At 50.4% G+C, this 20,047-nt stretch overlaps 1 protein-coding gene across 1 annotated transcript in view; it reads right to left on the bottom strand.

The window, feature by feature from the left end:
* LOC138803855 (scavenger receptor cysteine-rich domain-containing protein DMBT1-like) overlaps window positions 1–19,456 on the bottom strand; it is a 202,241-nt gene extending 182,785 nt beyond the window's left edge. Inside the window, 12 exon segments of the mRNA XM_069987925.1 lie at window positions 4,839–5,223; window positions 6,596–6,706; window positions 6,709–7,025; window positions 7,156–7,203; window positions 7,920–7,949; window positions 8,880–9,197; window positions 9,736–9,768; window positions 12,353–12,388; window positions 13,556–13,937; window positions 14,736–14,842; window positions 15,038–15,061; window positions 19,384–19,456. Of these exon segments, the coding sequence (XP_069844026.1) occupies window positions 4,839–5,223; window positions 6,596–6,706; window positions 6,709–7,025; window positions 7,156–7,203; window positions 7,920–7,949; window positions 8,880–9,197; window positions 9,736–9,768; window positions 12,353–12,388; window positions 13,556–13,937; window positions 14,736–14,842; window positions 15,038–15,061; window positions 19,384–19,444 (1,852 nt within the window). The 5' untranslated portion in view covers window positions 19,445–19,456.
* Window positions 19,457–20,047: the final 591 nt, after the last annotated feature.

Here is a 20,047-nt window from a genome sequence, read left to right as displayed (position 1 = left end):
GCACTGGAGGACTTCCCTGCAGCTCTCTGGGAGAGAACTAAACATGGCCAAAGTTTACCCAGAGCACAGGAGTGTGGAGAGCACCCAGGCACAGACCCAGCCTAAAGCTCCAGGTGTGTCAAGGGGAGCGCTGCCCTCCTCAGCCCCCTGATGACCCTCACCTCAGGTCAGTGAAGTGCAGGGAGATGCGATAGTCAGATCGGACTTGGATTTTCCACACACACAGGGCGTTGTTGGGGTAATACGCAGGGTAGGATGGACTGGAGATCACCCCACTGCCATTGTATAAGAAGCCACCACAACTTGGAGCTGCTGTAGAGAAGAGAAGGAGAGCAACATCCCCTTTACCTTGAGGTGCTTCATGACAAGCAACTGTCTTCTAGGTGAGCATCTTCACATTTCCACCCTCCACACTCTACACCATGATTTAATGATGATGAATGGTAGTTATTTAATAAAACTATGATACAGCCATGTGATGCAGCATGGGCAGTCCTTGAGCCTCATGCTATAGAAATAATTTCAGTACCATAAGACACTAATTTTAAGGCCACAGGATAATTATAACCTATTTCAGAGGCTGGGAAGGTGGCTCAGTGGTACAGTGCTTGCCTTACATGCATGAGGCCCTGGGTTGGATTCCTTAGCATCACATAAACAGGGTAAGTTGGAAGTGGTGATGTGGCTCACATGGAAGAGTGCTCGCCTAGAGCTGAAGAGCTCAGGAACAGTGCCCAGGTCCAGAGTTCAGATGCCATGACCGACAATAAAATAAACTATTACATTCTCTTTAAAGAAAATGAATGTTATGGGCATGCCAGGCAACAAACACTCACACCCATAAGCCTAGCTGTTCAGAAGCCTGCAGTATAAAGCTTATGGTTTGAAGCCAGCCCATAGAGACAAATCTGGGAGACTCTTATCTCCAATTAACCAGAAAAAGAGCCAGAAGTGCCTCACATAGCAGAACTCCCCTTGAGAACTAGGCTTTTGAAAAAAAAAAAGCTAGAGCATCAGCCCCTGAATTCAAGCCCTAGCACAAACATAAACAAACCACAAATAAAGCCATAGGGCATGCTGTACCACTGTTTGTGAATGTATGCTTTTGCGTTTGTGTGTGCTGTCTGACAAAATGCCAATAGCAATTAGGCACCAGGAATTCATTCTTTCCACAGTAGATCTTAAGTGGCAGACCATGGTAATGAGGCAACAATGAAAGGGCAGATACGACCCTGGACTTCAGGAAAGGCAGTTTGACAGAAAAGATAGCAAGGTCTTCAGCAAACCCTTCCCAATTCTGTCACTCCGCATTGTAGAGCTTTCCGGCAACTCTGCTGTCCCCAAGATAAAGTCTAGAGTGCTCCCCCATCCTCAAGCTCCTCACTTATGTTTTGCAGCCCTTCCTGCTGTCACCTTCCTTCCCGCAGAGACTGCAGCTCCTTCCCACCTGGGGCTGCTGAGCAGCCCATCTAGGAGACACCTGGTGATTGACACTGTGGCCTTTGGCTCAATCCTCTGCCAGAAAGCGTTTCCCATCCCTTTCTAAGGAAGAGTGCGAGAGCCTCCTGCCTCTTCCTCACCGTTCCTTCCCTTGACAGTGCTGATTCGACTTTAATACTGTCAAACACCTGAGGCAGGAGATCTGAGCTTTCATGGTTCTCTAATACTTGTGCAGCCATTCTCAGTGGCACTTTAACCCAACACACAACTAGGTGTTATAAAACTTCCCACTGAAATAGATACTATTTATCAAGGATCCTCTGCTAATCTGAAACTGAGCTGATGCTTATCTGGCAAATCAAATTCTAATGTCTGTTTTGTGGTGCTATGATGTGAACTCAGGGCCTCACCCTTGCTGAGCACTTGAGCTCCTGCCTGTGATTGGTGTGTCTTTACACATTGTTAAGGAAGTCTAGGAGTGGTGCTGGCATTTACCTATATTTCTAACCACTCAAGAGACAGATACTGGGATGATTGTGGTGTGAGGCCAGTCTGTGAAAGTCTGATGAGACCTACCTCAACACACACCGCAGGTGTGGTAATTGATATCTGTAGCCCCAACCATATAGAATACATACATGGGGAAATTATTTTCAAAGGGCACTATGGGAAAAATGAGAAAAAAACCTAAAAAATAACCCTCTCTCTCTTTTTCTGTCTCTGTCTCTGTCTCTCTGTCTCGCTCTGTCTCTTGGTCTCTCTCTCTCTCTCTGCCTCTCTCTCTGTCTCTCTGTCTCTCTGTCTCTGTCTCTGTCTCTGTCTCTGTCTCTGTCTCTGTCTGTCTGTCTGTCTGTCTGTCTCTCTCTCTCTCTCTCTCTCTCTCTCTCTCTCTCTCTCTCTCTCTCTCTCTCACACACACACACACACACACACACACACACACACACACAGGCTGGAAGCATGGCTCATGTAGAAGAAGGCCCTGCTTAGCAAATCTGATGCCTTGAGTTCCACAGATAGTCCTGTCCAAAAAAAAAGTGAAACAATGTAGAAGACCTATCTATCAAGATATTTTTCATCACGTCATTTATAAAAATGACATATAAGCCATCAGTTAACTAATTACTGGCATAGCCACTATAGAATAATATACAGATATTTGTAGATGGTGGTGAGAAAAAATTCAAGGGCACCCAAGTTCAGCCACACACTGTGTTTTCAGAGCAATGGAAGCAACCTGTGAAAGTGGGCAAAGCACTGTGATCATGGCTGGAATGAACTGTTCACTCCCCTTTGCTGTTCTTTCTTCCAAACCTCTGGAGACACTTAAAGAAGTAAAAATCCTTTAAGTCACAAGTACTTCTGACACTGAATTAATGAAGAAGTGGCAGAATGGCTGATCTCCCAACAGGACAGACATGGTGGGTGTGGGCCTGAGTCTTGGCATAGAGCCGTGGGCATCCCTAGGGTAATTGGCTTGTGCACACTGAGCTGGGGTGTGGTAGGGGTCTTCTTTATAGTTGTCCAGGCTTAGGGATAAAAAATGAAAATGGGATACTTACGTGAAGGGGTTGTAGTTGTTACATCCCACCAATCTAGAAAGAAGAGGAAGGTGACAGGATTTTTAGTGACTGGTTTTTAACTCCATGAGTGTTGCTTCAGGAGACATGTTAAATCCCTTATCTTCTGTGGGGTTGGGGTGCTCAGCGGATGTGGAGGCAGGAGGATCGGATGGAGACTTTAGGGCCACCTTAGGCAATCCCAGAAAGCCTTCCCTCCGAAATGAAGTCCTTTCTCTAACTACAGAACTTCTCAGGCGAGCCCTGGTGGCAGCTGGTGGCCTGTGGAGGCTGCAGTTCACAGCACATTCCCACATAGTTCACACACAGCATTTTCAGTGTGGCACAAAGAGCAATACTTGCTTGTTTACTTGCTTGCTTGTTTTGTCCTGTGCTGGGGCTTGAACTCCGAGACTTATACATCTTGCTTGGCTTTTTTTTTTTTGCCTAACAAGCAAGAGACACTGAGTTCAAACCCTAGTGCCACCAAAAGAAAAAGAGAGGATAAGGGAAGAGGGAAAGGAAGAAGGGGGGTCCTATTAGAAACCTGTCAAGATTATATGATATGAGTTCTGAATCTTTCTCCTGGTGGGATATTGACTTGGGACAAATAACTGCTCTCTTCCCCTTATGTACAAAAGCAAGCTGATAGTGAAGGATTTCCCCAAAGAAAAGAGAGGGCCTATGAAAAGCCTAAGGAGAAAGTCAGTCTTGGACCTTTGGTTCTAAGCTGTACTTAGAGCACAACAGTAAATGTCCTGCACAAGGGAGCCAACAAGTTTGGCTCCTGTCACTTGCAGACAAAAGCATCCTGACTCAAAGACCCACTTACAGCACAACGCAACTGGCAAGTGAAAGGAACCCTTTTCACGAACCCCCAAGTGACCTCAGCAGTTCCCCTCAGACCTGACCGTTAGAGGGCTGAAGGCAATTGCTTTAGCTTCTCCCATATATACTTACCATAGTACGGAGTTGTTGTATGCCACCAAGCTAGAGGAGAAAACAAAGCTGGATTAGAGGGGAGGACTGTGAATCACAGCTGGGTCCACTGAGATATGGCTGGGACCAGAGGCAAGGGACTCCGAGAAAGCCAGTGGTCAGCAAACCATGCTCCGGAATATATCTACCACCTAGTCCCAAAGGGAACTTTAATTCTCTCCAGTAGGAGGGAGCTTTGGGAAAAGAATCACTTAGTCTCCTCCCATGTGGCTTTTGGTCTAGACAGTGCTTTCCAGCAGAAATAGCCCAAGACAGCTCTGCCTTCGGTCCCCAAGAGCACTGGGTACGCGCTGTTGAGCGCCACAGGTCAGGAACTGGATCTGTCTTATCCTTCTGGAATGGGCAGAGCAAGAATGCTCCACAGTCCCCTCCTAGAGCTACCGGCTGGAGCTGTAAAGAGTATCAGGAGAGAGGAACACACGGGAGTGAATTCACAGTGGGACTTACCTGGAACAGTAGTCAATGGCCTCCGGACCGCTGCAAGAAAGGGAAGGTCAGGTCAGAGGTGCTACACCAAAGGAGGCAAAGCTGGGGTGCAAGGGGAAGATGCTGAGCAGGGTTCCCCCATGCCTCAGAGCCACCCCCCCTTACACACTCCCGGAAGGACGCCCCCTAGTGGCTCCCCGGAGGAAGTTGCAGGCAAGGACCCAGGCTCTCAAGCCTCAGGTCCGCTGTGTGCATACACACATCTGCCACCCTCCGCCCAAAACTCCTCCTTTACAGACCTTTGCACTGGACGTCAGAAGTGAATGATGGCAGAATCAAATTCTAGGAGTAGGGAAAGGTGACCTGCTCAAACTTGATTCTCAGGAAGGGAGAACTAGCTGGCGTGGGGCTCACCTGAGCAGACGACTCCAGCATCCTCATGGTGTCCGCAGTTATGGGAGAGCCAGCCCCGGTGGTTACAATTCCACAGGTACGACTCATGCCCTGAGCAGGACACATCATCCAAGACAATGGGTCCTGAGCCCTGACCAAACCGGCTACTCCCCGGAGCCGACAGGGCATAGCCACAGCCCAGCTGCCTGCAGACCACGTTGGCATCATTGGTGTCCCAGCTGTCATCACACACGGTGCCCCAGGACCCCTGGTACAGGATCTCCACGCGGCCCTGACACCGGTCTCCTCCGTTCACCAGCCTCAGCGCCAAACTGGAATCTGCTGCTGGAGAAGACACAGGGTTCCTACCTAATCTGATTCTGTGCAGCTTAAGAGGGTCAGGAAGCTGGGGTATCACCACTACCCCTCCCTGAAGGGTAAAGTCCGAGGGTAAATGGACAGTGACTGGCTTCCCTAGGGTGATCCTGAGCACCTCTCATCCATGTCATGAGAGCCCTGCTGGAGGAAGGCCGACCTGCCATCGCTCCCTATCTGGACTGTCCTCTTCTCTGACATCTTTTGCTCCCCCCTTCTGCTACCATTACCTCTCTGACACAGCCACACACCTCTGCACTTCCTGCAAATATACCAGGGAGCAAGCTGGGAAGAATTAGGATCACTGGGCACTGGAAGAACAAGGCAGCTGCCCCTTGATGCTTCTCCTGATGCCTAGCAGAAGCAGAGGGAAACTGAGGAGGGTGAAGCAAGCAGAGCCATCTGCAAGCTGACCTACAGGAGTGCACTGCGCATGTGCATCTTCACACCGGCATCCTGTGCTCATCAGAAAGGTAAGTGAGTGAATGGATGGCCTCACGTGAGACAGAGCAACAGAGATCAAACAAATGACCTCTAAGGACAAGGGGAACAAATGACCTGTACAGGACAAGGGACACACCCTGGGTCCCTGGCAAAGGATGTCTCCAGCCAGAAGATGATGGAAGCTCACATCAGAATTTTTACCCTCAACACCAGGCATAGAACCATTTCACTATGATGAAATCTATTTCTCACCATTCAGATGGGTGTGTGTAGATGACGCTTGTTCCTTGCATTCAAGGTGCCCTACAGGCTCAGGTTTTGTCACTGAGGCTACCTGGGAGTGACTGATGCTACCTTCCCGTTAGAGTCAAGGGTCAGCTACCAGAGGAACATCAGCAAAGATCTGCAGGGAGCCAAGCACCGCCCTCCTCATTCCCACTCCTCCCACCCCCCGCAGCATGGGGTAAAGGGTCTGCCCCAGTCATTCCAAATATGTGATTCTCCTCCCAGACTGAATGAAATTTCCCAGCCCCTCTGGGCTCAGCGACTGCCCGAGGAATCTTCTATGACCAAAGGCAGCTTGATGATGCATGGGGTACGGGGCACCCCACAACCTGCCATCGGCCCTCCTGAAATCATCTCACTAGTTGGAGGAAGGACGCAGCCTTTACCTCCTTCTTAAAGACTTAGTGAAAACAAAGAGTGAGAAACAAAGACATATTCAGTTTGAGTACAACACAATAACCTATCAACTCTGCATGGTACCACCAATACCCAGAGACCAATACCCAGGGCCCAAATGTCCCTACTCAGATCTGAGCCTGGATGGACAGCAGCCCACAGGGCCCTCTGTCTAAGGAGGGAGCAGCAGAAGCATACCACAAATCAAAGGCACCCACAGGAAGCTGTGGGAGCAGGCTTGGGGGACTGATCAGAAGCTGTCCCAATGGGTGGGGCACGGATCTTGGAGGCTCACTTGTGCAGCTGACACCTGTGTCTGTATGGTGTCTGCGGTTGTGAGAGAGCCAGTCTGGGTGGGGCAGTGCTGATAGTGAAGGATTTCACTATCCTGGTAGGATTCACTTCCCAAGCAGCTCACCTCGTCCAGCACAACCGGCCCTGAGCCCTGACCACACGGGGCATTTGCTGGGGCTGAGGTGGCTGAGCCACAGCCCAGCTGCCTGCACACCATGTTGTCATCACTAGTGTCCCATCTGTCATCACACAGGGTGCCCCACGCCCCCCGGTACAGGATCTCCACCCGGCCTTCACACCAGCCACTCCCACTCATCAGCTTCACATCCAGTGCAGTATCTAGCGGGCCACAGAACACTCCATCCATCTCTCTCTTGACTTCAAGGATGCAAGACATGGTCTTCACTAAGGCGTCTTAGGAAGGGACAGGCTCACAACAGATCACCAGCTTGGTCTGCTCTGTTTGCCACTGAACCCACAGAGACAGGGGCAAGGCAGCGGCTCCCTCCACCCCCCACCTATCCGTCACAGAACCGATGCTTACTTGTTGATTCCGAAGTCCTGAAGGCAGTTGATGTGTCTGAAATAGGCCCTAGAAAGAAGAGGTAAAAATCGACTTCAAGTGAAGAAAGGACAACACTGAGTGCTTTCCCCACCATACAAGACTCATCAGCAATTCCACTTGTAGCTTGTGCCACAAACTCCTTGGTCATGTACAACAGCTTCCCACCTAAGACCTCATCCGTAGGACAAAGGCCCTGCCAACCCCATGGCTGACCCCCATCCTTCTCCTCCTGGGATGTTCTTTCCAGTGAAGGAAGCTTTGTCTGTTCCTTTGCTGACCATGTGCTGACGGGTACACGTGACACCACGGTGCACACTGGGATACCCAGCGCCAGAAGAGCAGGGTGTAGAACATAGGAGAATCCATGCACTGGTAACTAGAAACTCCCTCTTACAACCTCCTGTATGCCTTCCTCTGGGTGCAGATGCAGCCCTGTGAAGTCTGGGGGAGTTTCTAGGAGTGAGGGGCACAGGCATCTGGCTGATGTTAACATGGCGCTTGCAGGCCAGAGATGATCAACATCACTTCCCACTGGACCGTGTCAGCCTGGAATCTGAAAGGACCAAGGCTCATGGGATGAGTGACTCCATTTCTGAAGCTGAAAACATCACCCACTGAGCCCCTATCTAACTGTCTGAGGCAGACCTCGAAGGCTTGAGAAAAGAAGATTGCTTCTGAATTCCAACAATTCTGACGGTGGGTGGAAAAGCATAAACATCTCGAGTCAGGATGCTGGCACTCACCTGGAGAAATGGTGGTCTGGCTGTAGAAATCTATGAGAAAGAGAAGGAAGGTTAGATTCACATGCACGCATGCATGCCTGGAATAACAGGTGGGAGGATTTACAGGCTGAGCTGAAGACCCGCACGTCCCCATGCATGTACCAGCCAGGGGAGCTCTGAATCCCTCAAGCACTTCAAGTAGCTCCCCTGTCCCCCCTCCAAACCACACCTTGCATCTGTGTGCTTGAAGGTCACTCTCCAAAAGCAGGAACGACACAGCGACCCTTGGAGAGCCACCACAGCCTCTGCATGGCCATGCAAAATCCATTTTCAGCAATGAGTCATTACAGACCCACTGATGCATCCTCGAGTTGAAATGAATCTGGGGCCTGACATGGAGTCTAGCAATCTTCCCTGCAGCCATGTTCCAGCCCTGTCTGCCTTCACTCACCAGCACCCTCCTTGCTGCCTGCCATCACTGCGCCTCACCTCCAGCACAATGATCCCCTGAGACCTCTGAACTTTTCCCATAAAGGACTGCAGCCTGGACAGGGGAGGCTTTATCAACCACATCCCCCCGGACAGGGTGTCGGGACTCTCTGGGAAGGGAGACAGCTGGTTGTTCCTCAGCTATAACCACGGCTTATTGCTTCTGCCCTCAGGATACTGGACCGGGGCCTTCCCCATGGTGTTCAACGACTTCCAAGACAACACGGGTACTGTTTGCAGAAGCCAACGTGTGTCAAAACACCATGGCTACGCAGCCCCGAATTATACATCAAGGGTAAACTCTCGAGCCACTGGGTAACTATGAGAGATGGAGTCAAAGCTCTGAGGGAAAGTGGTATTTTCTCTGAATATTCATGATCCAAAATGGGGGTAGATATGAGTGGCATGAGATTAAGTTCTACTCTTAGAACTTAATCTACTTGATGAAAATCCACTCTTGATGAGGGGGACCTGGTAGGTTTGGGGACCCACCTGAGCAGATGACTCCAGCATCTTCCTGGTGTCCGCAGTTATGGGAGAGCCAGCCCCGGTGGTTACAATCCCACAGGTACGACTCGTGCCCTGAGCAGGCCACATCATCCAAGACAATGGGTCCTGAGCCCTGACCAAACCGGCTACTCCCCGGAGCCGACAGGGCATAGCCACAGCCCAGCTGCCTGCAGACCACGTTGGCATCATTGGTGTCCCAGCTGTCATCACACACGGTGCCCCAGGACCCCCGGTACAGGATCTCCACGCGGCCCTGACACCGGCCTCCTCCATTCACCAGCCTCAGTGCCAAACTGGAACCTGGTTATAAACAGGGTGCAGAAAGGACATTTATCATCAAAAGCTGTTTTCTGGGCCTAACTTGCATAGCTGGTATATAGCCAAGACCAGTCCTCCTGCAGTTTAAAGTCCACACAACAGTATGCATTGTGTGCTCCTTCCCCAGGACCTCTAGCCCCTTACCCTTATCTTCACCTCAGTACCACGTCGGGATGCCCACCACACACCAGGCTTTAGTCACTGAGGTTGTCTTGATTTGCCATGACCCAGGTTGATCACCCTGGATGGCAAAAAAAATATCCCTGCCCTGCCTCTACCCTGCAATCAAGACCCCCAGGGACCCCTTCCCAGGGACCATAAAAGCTGGAGATGAGACTCAGAGCAGGGCACCCTGAAACAATACAGTTCTTACTCCCACAGGCCTGGAGACCTTTGTGGAAGATTATCTTATTCTGACACTTCTGACTCCAAAGTTTCTTCTGAGAGAACTCAATCCTCACCCTACAGCCCAAGGATTTTTGTGACCTGAAGAGACAGAAGGGAAGTGGGGTGGAAGTACCTGTTATAAATGTTTCTTCAAGAACTGTTGTGCCTATGGGAGAAGAAAAAGAAGAGAATGTGTGAAGAGAGGTAGGTCTTGCTTGCTGATTCTCATAGAAACCTGGACCAGGCCGCATGGCCTTCTTTGTTGCACCTGTATTTTGCCCCCTTTGAATATACTGCAGTTCTTTACTCTTAACCCAATTAAGATGTCTGAGGTCTTAAAAATCATCCCACTCCAAAGTCCCAGGAGCATGGTTGATGCCTCCACATCTTGTATCAAGAAGGTAGAAGAGCTTCTCAAACGGGAGCCCACTTCTTCCCTCAACACCAGACAGGATACTCGGCCTTCTGAGACTCCAGTTTCCACCAAACCAACCGACAGGGATGCGATAAGGTAGGAGATGATTTCAGCCTCATCCCACCCTCTGGAAAGTGACCCCAAGCCCAGGCGGGAGGGTTGTTCACATCCTTGTGCAGGTGTGGCAATGGTGTGCCTCCCACTCCTTGACAGACAAGGAGAAAGGATAAAACTAGACTTGGAAAAGGTTCTCTTACCAGGAAGATCTGATGACAGTAATCAGCTCTTAAATCTCTCTTGCTCCCTGTGTGTCTGCCCCAGGCTCCTATTTCTGAACTCATTCATGTGACAAAGGCCCTGCTGTCAATCAGACTGCCACTTCCATCTCTCTGAATTTGTGACATTTTCACTCAGCTAGAAAACCGCTGCCCTCCATCATGCCCAATGACTTCTGTGTCCTTATGGCTATGGTTGCCCTCACACTACCACTTGGGTAGGAAGGGTGAGGGGCACCAGACAGCAAGCCGACTAGGGCAGCATGAGGTTCTGTGGTGAGGAATGCACCAAAAACTTCCATCACCTCCTTCCCCAGGTACTGCCTGTGCCTCTCCTGGATACAGACCTGCCCTGTAGAATAAGGATGCTACAAAGGGGGGCCAGAAAAACAGAGCCACCCCAATCCTAGTACACAGGAGTACACTGCACACCCGTGAGGATGTATCTGCACAAGGGCATACACCTGCGCCTCCATGAAGGAGAAGAGTAACCAGTGTCATGAGCTGGGGCAGCCCGGCAGGGACGGTGTGAGGGGACCCCTGGCAGGAGAGGAGTCCTCAGGAGAGGCTGGAAACTCATATGAGCATTCCCTTTTTGGGTCCAGACACAAAAATGCTAACTGTAAATAAAAACTCCTATTTCTCACCACCACCCACTCCTCAACTCCCACCCCCCCCACGCCATTAAATGGCTTCCACATGCTCCTGTGGTGTCTGCATTAAGGTCACAGAACAGAGAGACAGGCTTTGTCACTGCTGGTCAGCCAGGCTGTGCTGATGAGGTTAACTTCTCATGGCAATCAAGGTTCAGGCACCCAGTGGATTTAAGCAAGGTTAAGTATCAGCACTGCCTTTGCCCTGGCCCAAGCTCCTTGCTCTTCAGACATGGGACACACACACACACACACACACACACACACACACACACACACACACACACACACCACCATACCACACCACACACCACACACATACCACACATACAACACACACAACACACACACATAGCACACACACACACACACACACACACACACACACACACACACACACACACACACACACACACACACACAACTCCAAGCAAGAATCCCATGGAGAATGAGAGGGGGAACTGACCCCACCCATCCTGGAGGTTTTTCCACTATACTTCATCCACTGTAACCAGGGCACTCAGCTTTATGTCTGAGTCAGGAAAGCTGGAAAATCTCACAGGACTTCTCCCAACACTGGAGACCCTAATAGAAGCAGTTCTAAGAAAGCCCACTCTGTGGCCTATGTCCCAGACAGATCATCCAAGCCCGTCCACCCCTCATTCTTGTCCTGGTTTTAGCCAATTGTATCAGAGTTGGTCTGATCTGCTACTGTTTCTGCTACCAAACAGCAATTTAGAATAAAGCCAGTCTCAACCTCAGCTCTGCGTCCTGAACTATAGAGAAGAGAAAGAGAAGGTGGTCAGGGACACCTCGCCTGACTGACCCACGCTGACTCCTAGGAAGGCCATCAGCCTTGGTGTGGAGAATGCCCTTGATTTTGTCCTAAGGCCTAAAGTTCCCATGGGAAAGGAAAAGTGAGTTCCCTTCTCCAAGCCCAGGCTGTGAGAATCTCCAGCTTTATTGACTGTGCCTCATATCTTTTTCTGGAGGTGCCCGGCCAGAAAGTACAAGATGACCCTGGCAGGAGGGTCACAAGTTCCAGGGTGGCTTAGTATGGGTTCACAGGAAGGGCACGGCCAAGGATGCCACCGACGCAGGTCTGTGCCTGTCTTTCCGACCAGCATGACAGGCTGCCCAGCAGTCTAAGTGGATGCATGAACACTGGACATGGGAAATAGGATCCCAGACTCTACTTCGGAGCTCCTTGGAGATGCCTCATCCTATTGATTCCTCTCTGTTAGGGAGAAATGATCCATGGAAGAGATGTTTGTTCAGGCCTGAGGCCTCTTGGGGAGCTGAGCAGACCTCCTCCTAGGCCCTCTGCCCCTGCTTTGGATAGTGATGAGCCCATGGGTGCACGATGTGGGCAGAGAGACTACAGGGATCCCACACAATGATCTTTACCTTCTGGTGTTGGCGTGTATCCCTCACTGAGCATTTCTGCAGAGTGGAAAAGAAAGAAGAGGTCATTGGATGTTATCTCTCACTGGCAGAGTGGTAGTTCCCCGTTTCCCCTAGCTCAGAAGCACACTCCCTGAAGGCTATGCTTGCTAAAATGCTGATTTTTTCCCCTTATGAAAAACCACTGATCCTTCTGTCGCTTTGCCTGTAACATGCCTTCAAAAGTGTATTTATTCTGCTCCTGTCTGCTGCTCCTACCTCCTCTGTGTCTAATCTCCATCTAAAAACAAAATCACCTCATCCTAGTCATGAGACGGGCCTCCAAATGACATCTGGCAATTTCCGTAGCTGACAGACACTCTCAAATGACAAATAGTTGCCATCATTGAGTTATCCCAAGGAAAATGACCCTAATCAGAAAAGAAAGGTCATTTCTAGAAATGCATTCTGGAATGCCAAAATAAGCACATGCACAAAGTGGCTGCACAGAATTCTGTGAGCTTTTGGGTCATGCATTCCTAGGGGAGGCTGGCCTGTCATGGTCACGCCCTTGTGCGGTGGTAGGCACATAGTCCAGGCCACACGGTGGGTGTCAGGGACCGCTTTAAATAGAAACTCCTTTCTGGAGGACACATGATGGACTGGCATCCTGGGTGGGCTCTTTGTGGATTGAAGGATGCCTTGATGGTTGAATGCAGCACCATGTGAACAGATGAGAAAGACAGTCTTGGGGGTCATTGAGTTGCATGAGGGAGACTTCCTCTTTTACCCGATGTATTTAGCATCATTCACTTACCTTTTAATCCCCCAAGAGAGCGCATATTAGCCACTCCTCCATTTTACTGGTGCACATTAAAAGCAGTGAGGACCAGCAGTTTCCCCGTCCTCTCTCACCTTCGCAGGAGAGGCTGTGGCTAACGCCAAGGATGTCGCGACGCCACTCATCAGAGCCAGCCCATTGAGTGACGGCATCTGCAAACTCTGAGGGGAACCTAGGCTTTGGACCATGGGCGGTCCCTAGACCTCTCTGAGCCTCAATGTCTTTGTCCGTGCAAAGCAACAGCCCTTGTTGTATAACAGCAACTAAAGCGAGACTCACAGCAGAGCAAGTGAACAGCGCAGTGTGCGTGTACGCGTGTGCTCACATACACATGCGGTATTGCATTGGCGTGCGCATGCGAGCGTGAGAGGCCACAGCCACGCTACCTGAGCAAATGACTCCGGCGTCCTCCCTGTGGCCACATTCGTGGTTGTACCAGCCGTCGTGGCGGCAGCTTGACAGGTAGGGCTCCCATCCCGAGCAGTACACGGCGCCCAGGAGGATATTCCCCGAGCCCTGACCAAAGTGAGCCCCGCCCAGGGCCGACACGGCCCGGCCACAGCCCAGCTGCCGACAGGCAACGTCTGCATCCTGGATGTCCCAGCCGTCATCACACACGGTGCCCCAGTGGCCTTGGTACAGGACCTCCACCCGGCCCTGACACCGGTCACCGCCATCCGCCAGCCTCAGTGGCAAACCTGCATTGACACAGCGGAAGGCCTTGGTCTCGGCTCCCTCTGCCCTGTGGCTTCCTGGCCAGTGGTGACGCTACCCAGCACCCCTCTTTCTCCTTCCTCCCTAGCCTGCGTCCTTCTCCAATTCTTCCCCTTGGGATTTTAAAGACAGCTCTCTTCCCCCTCTTCTTGCTCTCCTACAACTCCCCCCAGAGAACTTCATGCCCTCTGAGGACCCTGTCGACAGCAGGCCCCAGAGCTACCTCTCCAACTCTGGCTCTGCTCTGACAGTCCCATCCCGGGAGCTCTACACCCAGATTCTGGGAACATGGTCCCACTCCTTAGCAACCATCCATCATCACCAAAGTTCCCTCCAGCTTCCCTGCAATGCCGCCAGGGAGCGCTGTGGTTCAACCTTGGATGTGAGCACCGCCAACATTTTTACTAAAAGTAAGTGGTTGTGGTGACAAAGTTAAAGCAAGGAGGTTAGAGACAAGGTGCTCAATCATTTTAGATATAGCACAAAAAAAAAAATACATAGCGCTCAAACTATCTACACAGGGCTGGGGGTGAGGCTTAAGCAATCACCTGTCTATAGAGTACAAGGCCCTGAGTTTAAAAAAAGAAAAACAATTATGTACACATAGTTCTTGTTAGCAAAACAGTGCTCCTATGACTACACTGAGAATGTAAGTTCTCACTCGGTACTGTCCCAGGCCGGGTGAGGGGGGTGGGGGGGGAGGAGGGGGGGAGGGCAGTTCCCAGTGTATCCTCCTGTGTCGGTTAACAGAATTGTAGACTCCTCAGCCCCGCCTCCATCTCCGTGTTAGCCTTTCCCCAGAGAGGGAGGTGAATCCCGAGCCCTTCATTTGACTGATGTACTTGATTTTACTCTGTACTGAATATGGAGGTGAGGCAGGACAAAACTGAAGAATGTGACTGTTGCCAAATGATCCGTCCATGCTATCGCCAGAGGAAGTTTCTGTCGACTTTGTGTTTCTAGAAAGGACACGCATCGCACCTTTATGCTAGCCTCATGTCAGTTACTAAGGTTTAGTGAGGCGACATTTACTGTCTGGAGGATTTTTAATGGGTTTCATCGCAACATCTGGATTTATTCTCAAGAAGGAAATAACTGCGTCAGGTGAAAAAAAATCAGTTATAAACTAAACCGATTCTTTTCAAAGTACTTACCAGTTAGGAAATCTGAATCTGTACCTGTAATGGAAGGAAAAAAAAAATCAGACATGTGTCCTGACAAAAAAATCCTGTGAAGGAACGCACCTGATTCTGACACAGAAACAAGCAAGGATGTGTGATCCTCAGCCAGCCCTGAGGTCGTATTCCTGACCCCCGGGACAGGGGTGTTCACCTCTGCTGTGTGGCTTCCTGAAGAGCCACACCAGTGTCCTTCTCTAATTCCAGTGCCTTCCATGGGAATCCAATGAAAGAGTACAAACACTCAGTTGAAGATGCCAGCTGTGTCTGGGAGTTCCACCCTCACAAGTTCAGCAGATGGAAAGTTGTGGGGAAAGAGGCTGCAGATGTACTAAGCAGGCAAAGGTTTCTTCTCTTGCCACTATTTCCCTGCCCAGTGATTTGCACAGTATGGACACTGGGTTAGGAATTGGAAGGAGGAATGAGGAGAGGATTTACAGTCTACAGGAGGAGATGTGCAGGCTGGATGCCATTTTACATGGGAGACTTGAGTATCTGAGGGTTTGGGCATCTCAGGGATTGTAAGACCAACCCCTGGGGACACGGGGGACAACTGTTCTCAGTGACGGTGAAGATGTGTGCGCTGTCATTCTGCTGAGGATCTGGTGGAAGGCAAGAGGTTGGGGCTCACCAGCACACACCTGCACCTCTGTCCTCCCTGTCATACCAGGTCTGCACGGGAACGTTCAGACTAGGTACTCTACTAAGTTCTTGATAGTGCTGAGCTGAGTACCGAATAAGGATGATACCAGCATAGCAGGATCACTGCAGATACCCATAGATAGCACGCTACATGGACAGATGCTGGCGAAGATGCCGTGAGAGAACACGGCAGCCACGGTGTGTGTGAGTGTGTGTGTGTCTGTGTCTGTGTGTGTACCTTGGTGTTTGGGTTTAAGTATACAGTGTGCCTAAAGTGTATCTCTTTGCATATTTGTGTGTGATACATGTGTGATACTATATATGTCTCTGCATGTTGCCACATGTGTCTTTGCTTTGTGTATGGGTATGTCTCTCTGCACATGATTGTTTATGTATCCATCATTGTGTTTTCTGTGTGCCCGTGTGTGCCTCTGAGTGTAAGAGTATGTGTGGTGGTGCATGCCTGTAATTCTGCCACTCAGTAGGCTGAGGCAGAGAAGCCCAACTTGGAGCTACAAATTAAGACCCTGCCTCAAAAGAAAAGGAAGCAAAATGAAACAAAACAGAAACAGGAGGTAGAAGAAAATACCAGCAAAGGGGCATGTGGGGGACTGAAGCAAATGGGGGTGGGAGCCGGGGAGCCCAGATACCAGGCTGCAGCTGAGACTTGGTGAAGCCTCAGGCTTTCTCCGCATTCCACAGCATCCAGCAGCTACAGAAGATGAGACCTGCACTGCCCAGCATGTGATCGTCCAGTTAAGACCAGATCAAGAAAGGAGGGCTGGGCTGGGAAGGTGGCTTAGTGGTAGAGCGCTTGCTTAGCATGCAGGAAGCCCTGGGTTCGATTCCTCAGTATCACATACACAGAAAAAGCCAGAAATGGTGCTCAAGTGGTGGCTCAAGTGGTAGAGTGCTAGCCTTGAGCAAAAGCAGCTCAGGGACAGTGCCCAAGCCCTGAGTTTAAGCCCCAGAAGTGGAAAAGGAAAGAAAAAAGTTTTAAAAAAGAAGGGAGGGCTCTCCTGAAGGATAATTAATCACCAGCATGGCCTGCTATCAAAGCGACTCAGAGGTCCCCATCACGCAACACTACCCACGCTCAAATATCTGCACAACGCTGAAAGTCCCTGCATTCAATATTCTCCTTCCAGGCATGGCTAGTTAAATTGCAGGAGGACTAAGAATGAGGCTGAGCAGTGTGCCTGGAATGAGTTCAGAAGGAACGACTACTTGCTCAGTTTGCAAAACACTGGCCTTAAAGAAATGAGACCCACAGAAGGAAAGTTGGGGGGAAAATGGGGGCCAATTTTGGATTTAAAGAAGAGCAATGATTCTACAGAGAGTTCGCACACACCCCGACCCAGCCTCCCCTACTAGCAACCTCTTACATTCTCACCACTGAAGTCATCCTCACAGCTGACGAGCCAGCCGGAGCCTAGGCCTGTCCACTACACTATCAGCTTTATTTAGAGTTCTCCAGTGTCTCCTTTTCCAGAAGCCAGTCCAAGAGCCACAGTGCATGTAGGAAGTCACATGTGGATAAAACATTAGGGAAATGCCTAGAATAGGAACTCTGGTCTTTCCAAGGATCCTGTTATGAGCCAGACCTGACCTGGGTGACCTTACTCCTTCATGACCCTCTGTGGCACAGGAAACATAACCCCCTTACAAATGAGTAAACTGAGGCTTACAGTGCCCCTCCCCCAACAGCTGGCCAGTGGCAGAGACAAGGAAAAAGGCTTAGGACAGAAGTGGGCGCCCCGATCTCTGTTGCTCTGTGAAGCCTGGGTACACAAACTTCTAAGAAGCTCTCCGGTGCTGAGCTGGCTGCACCCCCCACCCCCCCCCCACTCCCCCAACCCCACCCCCACTCATACTCTGCCCCTGCTGCCCAAAGCCAGGGGGCTTCGTTCTGAGTTCTCATCTGGCCCTAGCCACCCAGGAGCTGCTATCCTGGAACAAGTCACCGATCTGCCCAGCCCTGGTGTCCCCATCTACAACAAGGAAGGATGGCGCCAAACTTTGTGGTTATTGGCCGAGCTGCCTGAGCAGAGAAGCACGCGTGGCCGTGAAGTGAAGTGAACTGCCACCGGCACACCCACACGGGTGAGCTGCTGGCTGGAGCAGCCGCACGTAAACAGCACTGGGGAAAATGACAAATCCTCCCAGTCCCAGGGCCCTGCTGCCTTTGTCCCTGTGTGGACAAGGACCTGGCAGTCTGCTCCCCACCCTCCAGAGCTGACAGGACCCCAGGGCACTGTCACTGAGCCAGAGCAAGGCTGTTCCCGCGAGAAAGTTGGAACTAGGGCCCTGCTACTTCTTTTACACACGCCCCAGGACCTGCCCATCCCCCACACCGCCCCCAGCAGAACCCTGAGGCCCAGGCCTCCCCCAGCCTGCGTGAGAACACTCCCGGCAGCAGCGGTGCTGCTGCCTTGCTCGGGAGATGCTGCTTTCACAAAAGCCATCTCTCAAGTGCACCTAAAACTTCAGAGCACCCCTAGGAAGAGAGGGATAGTTCTGGAAGTGCTGTGGAAATTTGACCATTTTTACCTTTCCCTCCTGAAATTCATGAACCTGACGCAAAAAAGGGATGTCAAGTTGTGGGGTGGGGAGAGCCTGAAAGGAGGAATGAGAGAGAAGAAAGAAAGATGGGTGGGGGGAGGAAGGAGGTAAAGAAAGAAGAACGGAAGAGGGAGAGGGAAGGAAGATAATCAGTGCTAGATGAGAGAGAGCAGAGAAAGGCTGAGATAGAGAGACAGAGACAAAGATCTCGCTTTCTGACACAGAGAGAGAAAGCTAAAACAGAGACCAGAGAGGTGGAAAGAGACATGCGGAGGCAAAGAGAAAGATTCAAGGAGAGACAGACAAACAGGCATGAAGGGAGAGAGACAGAGATAGAGATAGAGAAGAAGACAGGAGGACAGGTGGGCAGAGACAGTGGGAGGAATTCAGAGGAAGAGATAAAGAGCGACAGAGAGAGAGAGAAAAGACAGACTGAGACCAGAGAAGGGGAGACAGACACTGAGATTCGCCAATCACAGAGATCTGCCAGTGGCTCTTCCAGTGTTTATCATCTGATGCTGAGAACACAAAGCCATGCTAGAGCGACTGAGCTCCCAGTCACTTGTCTGAGCAGTGAGTGGACGGCTTAGACTTGGAATGGAAACGCATTCCTGTCTCAGTCCGTTACTTGACCCAGTTGTGCTCAGCAAATATCGCTTGTGGAGTCAGACACACCTGCAGAGGGAAGGCATGGCAGGAGCACTTTTTCCTGTTTCTTACCAAGAGTCCTAAATTGGAATTCTAATGGGAATCATTCCTTATTTTTGTAGCATACAATCCAACCTTGTGCTGAGCCCATTCTGCTAAACTCTGAGGCCTCTTCGTCTTACATCTACACCTTTCCTGAACCCTACGAGCTTTTCTAATCCCAATCAGTCATTTCTTTCACTGAAATCACTGATGATTCGCTTGTTCTTAGGATAGCCAGAAACCAAAACAAAACAAAAAGATGCCTTCCTTCTAAACACCAGCAAGTACTTACAACAATCAACAAAGAAAGTCCTTGAAAAAAACTCAATACCAGAGAGACAGGCAAATGCCAAGAAACAAGATGATCTGACCTGCCAGAACTGGGTTTGCATGGTCTAGGGAATGATCAGAATAATTAGACATAATACCTGCAGAGAGAACTTGACCCCATAAAAGACATGTTGCGAGGATGACCGTGGAGATCCCCATGTTGCTGGTTCCTCTCCCTTGGAATGGAGATTACTCACCATTTATACACATCTAGCTGAAAGGAGGCGTGTCCTCCAGTGGTATATTTCTATTGCTGCCATAAATCAATATGAAGGAAGTAAGGGACTTCGTTAATCTGTGAGAACAATTGGGGTGTGTTTGATTGATTGCCGTATGAAACATCTGGCTATTGCCCAATACAGAGACATTAGAGATATAATTTCCAACTTCCTTCTAGGTGAACCTAGAAGGCTCCCAAGGGCTCCCTGAGAATGGACTTGATTTTACTTTTGGAGAGTTTGATTTGTCCTGTGGAAAGCAGGATGTGGGCTACTGGGCAAATAGGAGGCCAGTGCCATGGGAGAGAGCATCTCTTTGGGACGATTTATCCTGGCAGGGCCTTCTCTAATTGGCTCTGGAGGGCCTTAGCTAGCCACCAAAGAATGAGAATGGCATTACTAACCACAGTAGCAGGCATGAGGGACGATTCCACAAAGACCATGGGCCTCAGCTGGCTCCCAAGAGGTGGACCACCTTGTTCTGCATTTCACACTAATCCAAGAGCTGAGAAACACATGACCGCACACAGAACTACCTCCACCA

The sequence above is a fragment of the Dipodomys merriami genome, unplaced genomic scaffold (assembly GCF_024711535.1).
Source record: "Dipodomys merriami isolate MVZ:Mamm:240054 unplaced genomic scaffold, mDipMer1.0.p SCAF_35, whole genome shotgun sequence".
Classification (NCBI taxonomy): Eukaryota; Metazoa; Chordata; class Mammalia; order Rodentia; family Heteromyidae; genus Dipodomys; species Dipodomys merriami.
Note: the sequence above shows the minus strand (reverse complement) of the source record. Positions and strands in the feature narration are given on the sequence as shown.